At 52.4% G+C, this 5,012-nt stretch overlaps 1 protein-coding gene across 1 annotated transcript; it reads right to left on the reverse strand.

The window, feature by feature from the left end:
* Positions 1-339: 339 nt before the first annotated feature.
* LOC306800938 (homeobox protein NANOG-like) lies at positions 340-3,836 on the reverse strand. Its single transcript, XM_079303467.1, has 5 exons — positions 3,701-3,836; positions 2,655-2,882; positions 2,046-2,317; positions 1,254-1,343; positions 340-879 (listed from the first exon to the last, which is right to left on the reverse strand). Exons 2-5 carry the CDS (start codon positions 2,848-2,850, stop codon positions 448-450), a joined length of 990 nt encoding a protein of 329 aa, XP_079159593.1. The 5' UTR covers positions 2,851-2,882; positions 3,701-3,836; the 3' UTR covers positions 340-447.
* Positions 3,837-5,012: the final 1,176 nt, after the last annotated feature.

Below are 5,012 nucleotides of genomic sequence, written 5' to 3' on the forward strand. Positions count from 1 at the left end.
AAAACAATAAAATACAACATAGACATGAACTTTACGAAAAATTATTCTGCAACAAATATTCACTTCCTTTGCAGTGGAAGCTCTGCTGCAAGACACACAGGGCAAGGAGCAGAGATCACCTGCTAGAGAAACAGCAAAGAAGGTGAAACTTGAACAAACAAACCTTAACAACTTCTGCTGCTCACAGCTGCAACATTGCACACTGGCCTCAATGAATGAGGTTGAATCTCATCAATACCCAAAGCATCTTTGCCCAGGGTTAGCTATGAGCAGACAGGAACACTGAAACGGGAAACTTAGCTTCAGGCAGCAGAGTGCTGAGCCCCTCCAGCTATTAAAACAGCAGTAGTGGAGGAGGGGCAAGAAAAACGAATAGAACATGTATTCCTGAATCAAAACCCTGGAAATCCCATGGATAAACACAAGAGATGGGAGAAAAAAAAATACTCAAACGTGAGACTCATACCCACTCTGGGTCCCCATGGGATGCCAAGGTAACTGGCATTGATTCTGTATAGGAGAGCTTGAATATGGTGTGACATTGTCAGAGGTGTTCTGGAAGTTGAAGGTGTCTTCTACCTCCACGCTGACATAATCTACATTGTCAAAGCAGCTGTGATAAAAGTTCATTTGCTGGCTTAATAAACCCACGGTTTGCTGGGTATTGCAGCTCGTCCCACCTTTTCCAAAGAGCCCCACATTTTCCACATCCTCCACAGACACGAATGAGTACATATTTTGCCCATTCCCGTAAGACTGTCCACTGCTGTAAGCCTGGTGCATGTTGTGCACAGCCTGAAAGCTCCTGGTGGCGCCGACAGGGAAGACCTGGTGAAACGTGGGTGCCATGTCCAGATAGGCAGCCTGATGAGCCGCATTCTAGGAGACAAAGAAGGTCGTTCAGCAGTGCAGAACCACACCGACGGCCCATTCTTTGGGATGGGTCCTCTTTTGTCCCCCCCAGGTCCTCCTCCAAGCAGAACAATAGCGCTTTTTTCATGCCCATTGCCCTCCCAATAGGCCAGTAATAGCAGAGATGACTGGTTAGTCATCTCCAGCTCAACGCATCAAGGAAGACCAGGCTGGGGTGAAAATCAGCTTTAAAAAGATGCCATTGTAAGGCCTATTAGGAGACCTATAGCTGGCTTGGTAACATTGAGTCCTGTTCATTGTTTGAATTAGCAGGTTGGACATTACACACTTCTCGCAGTCTGGAGGAGCTGTGACTACTGGTGATGGGGTAATTTACTCACCTGCGGTAGATACATCCCTTTATCCACCCACTGGCTCTCCTTTTGGCAACGCTTAAATTTCATTCGTTGATTCTGAAACCATGTTTTCACCTAGAAGGGATGCAGAAAAGACATAAATTTTAAGAGCTTATTACACATCCTTATTTCTGCTACAATCCAGTTTCTGACTGACTTCTAATACTGTAAATTATTTCAGCAGCTAGCAAGGTGCAGCAGATGCGGCTGGCTATAAAAATCAGAGCTGAGACATGATAACTAGCATTCCTACTCCTCAGATCACCCCGGGATCTTTCCTGACTACAAAAATCGTACCTAAAACACTGGCCAAGTCAACAGCAGAAATCAGGTTGTGAAGCACCATTCCACTGCTGTGCCAAAGTCAGGCCTCAGGACTCCAGGAATGAGTTGTTCCTTTAGTCAGGCACAAGCAGCTGCTGGAGCAAGGACTGTCACTCTAGGGAGGGACCACGGTGCCACTCCGACTAGGAAAGGCCACTTGCACAGCAGGGCAGATACTTTTCTGCGTTGAGACAACACGTGTCCTTACGGAACAGTAACCTGACTCTGCACAGCCCTGCTTTGCTCCTCTGCAGGCCCTTTCGAACACCTGCATGGAGTGGGTGGATAGTGCTGGAACCAAACGTAAGAAAACTGAGTCATAAATTTTCACACCCTCTGCTCTCTCACGTAAGCAGTAGCACTTACAAGATAATGAAAGAAACTTCTCTGGGGTCCAAGAAAAACACAAAAAGGGACCCCCAACTCAGGTGCTGCTCAGAGCAAGATGTTCACCTGCTTGTAGGTGAGCTCAAGGGCAGCAGCCAGCTCCCGGATCTGCTGGGGGCTGAGGTACTTCTGGTTCTGGAAGCGCTGGTGCAGGGCCCTCAGCTGCTCCTGCGAGAAGGCTGTGCGGCTCTTGCTCTTCACCCCGCCCTTGCCTTGTGCCTTGCCTTTCTGCGCAGAGGAGTGGGGAGACAGGGACCCTGCTGCCGTGGGGCTAGTGGCAGAGTCGGGGGTGTGGTACTGGGTGAGCGTCCCAGAGCTGGAGGAAGCTGGAGAGTCAACTGGGGAGGGAACAGAACCGGGGTGAGGGAAAAAAAAAAAAAAAAAAAAATTTGGGAAAAATTGCTGGTGGCCTGGGGACCTTCCGGGGCTTCGCAGCCGTGGGGAGGTGGGCACAGGCTGTCTCCTGGCAGCGGAGCCGCCTCTGTTCGCCCCTTCAGCCCGTCCCGCCGGGCAGAGCGGCCACGCTGGCACCGCGGGTAGCAGTGCCCGCCGCCCGCCAACGCCAGGACCGCCCGCAGCATCCCAGCCCCGGGCACACGGCAGCATCCCAGCCCCGAGCACACGGCAGCATCCCAGCATCCCAGCCCCGGGGCACACGGCCCGCTGGACACGTACCTGAGGGACTGGGCGTCTTGGCCGCGGGCAGGGGGAGCGCTTCCAGCCCCGCAGTCTCCTCGGCGGGCGCGCTGTCCATGCTCCCGGCCGACAGCCAGTAGTAGTCTCCATACCTGGCCGCGCCGGGGTAGGGCGCGTAGGGCGGCGTGGCCAGGTGAGCGCTCATGGCCGGGCCGGGTCCCCCAGCTCCAAGCATGAGGCGATGCGACTGTCGGGACTAGCAGCAGCCTGTGGACGGACACCCCATTTAAGTTCTCCCCAGGCTGGCTTTGGCTGGAGGGTATTGTCACGGCCATTGTCATGTTAAAAGTTGGTTGACTAGGGGGGAAGGGACTTGGAGGGTATTCAGGGACTGGGGGAGGGCTGGGGCACCAGGCTGCGCTTGCCGGCTCGGCTCGTAGGTGCCGCGGTGGGGGTGAGTACAGCCCTCCCTTTGGGGCGGGGGAGGCAGGTCCTTGCTGGCCCCTCGGGGCAGCAGGCCTGAGCGGAGCGAGTTGGACAGAGCCGGGCAGACACCCCCACCCCCTCATTTCACACTCTTTCTCCTCCCTGGTCTCCACCCAAACAGAAAGAATGGCCCCGGAGCCCGCCGCGGGGCATGCGGAGACTTTGTGCGTCTGCATTGCAGATCGCAACCATCATTGCAAACTGATAAGCCCTCCACCTCCCCGCAAGTGAAGGGGGCAGGGGGTGGCCCTGCAGAAGTGTCTGTGTGGCGGGGAAGACGGCTCCAAGAAAGCCAGGCTGCTTCTACCACCCGCTCACCCAAGCCTGAGCCAGGCAGTCCTGTTCTGCATATTTTCCAAGCTTTTTTCCCCCTGCCATTTAAGACTTTAAAAAGTGATGTCTTAAAAACAAAAATAACTATTTGTTTACACAACAGGGACGGATAGGAATCACCATGTCAAATTCAAAAGGAGACAAGAGCACTGCAGCTGTAAAAGAGCTTTACAGATATTAAGGATTTGAAGTTAGGGCCTACAGCCTTCTTGGGGAGAATAAACTCTTTCCCTGGCCACCCTCCTCCCCCAGCTATTACTGCTTACTTCAAGGAAATTAAATATTTATCGGGAGGATCTCACAGCCCGGGAGTTACAAAACCTGGAAAACCACCTGGAAAAAGTATAAATGCAAAAATTTGTACAAAAGCAAATTCCCCACCTCTGCCCAGGACACAGGCAGAGGTGTAGCCACTAACCTGCTGCACTGTTAAAGGTCTTTAGGACCTGACAGAGAAAGGCCTCCCTTGATTTCAATTTATCTCCACCTCCCATCTTGAGTCATAAAGAGAAACGAGCCCCAGCTGGTCCCCTCAGCCAGGAAGGAAGGGTCATTGCCGGGCTTTTGATCATCTCCTAATTAATGATTTCGTTTCTCAGAATCCGGACAAGATCAGGACTATTGGGAACGTGTGAGGAAGAGATTATAATCGGGTGTGAGTGATGCAAATACCGAATTAGGGCCAGAGCCTGGTTCTAGCCCCGAAGCAAGCAGGGCTGTGGGGTTTGGGCAGCTCACTTGCTCGGTGCTGGCAGAGCAGATTGCACGAACGGAAAGGGATTTTCCCTCGGATGCGGAGCCGTCCTGCCGCCCTTTGCGGGGCACAGAGCCGCCGGTCCCCACGTCCCCTGCTGGCAGCGCTGTCCCGGGACAGCGTGATCCCCGCGGGGCTCTCCGAGCTCCCCAAAACCAGCCCCTTGCAAGGACGGAAAAACCCGCGGGGTTTCCCCAAGGCACAGCGCTGGTGTTTGGCGGCGGCAGAGGCTGCGGGATCCCCCGAGTCGTCCGAGGACACGCGGCTGGCGAGGATCAGCCGCGGCGGAGGGATTAGAGTTTTACAGAGTAACACCGCCTGTACCACAAACCCTCCTCGGAGAGCTGCGTGTGTGTTTGGAAAGGCAGCAGGACTGCTCACAGCTTGCAATTTTCTTCAATAGATCTGGTTTTGCCTATGTATCAGCTTCTGTCCCAGAATGAGACCTGCTTTGTACTGAGCATCCAGCTGGTTTAATTTCCCCCCTTTTTAAATTTCTTGCTCATATTTTAGTTTTCTATCCCATTCGTTCTCCATTCCCTTTGTTGTATGCTTTAACCACCAAATCTCTTTTCCACATACTCCCTTCTAGTGAGGATAATTTACTCCCTCTCCCCAACAATACCTCTAATCAGGTCACCACACATATAATTTTAAATGCAATTGTGAGAGAAATAAGACTTGTGTAAGTGTATAAAACCACACCATACAGAATTTATTTAGGAAAAGAAACGCAGCTATTTTTTCGCAAATAAATGATACACATAGAAACAAATTGCAAAGGTAAATCCAGAAGTCATACAGACACAGGGAATACTATGGGA

The sequence above is a fragment of the Erithacus rubecula genome, assembly GCF_903797595.1.
Source record: "Erithacus rubecula genome assembly, chromosome: 1".
Lineage (NCBI taxonomy): Eukaryota > Metazoa > Chordata > Aves > Passeriformes > Muscicapidae > Erithacus > Erithacus rubecula.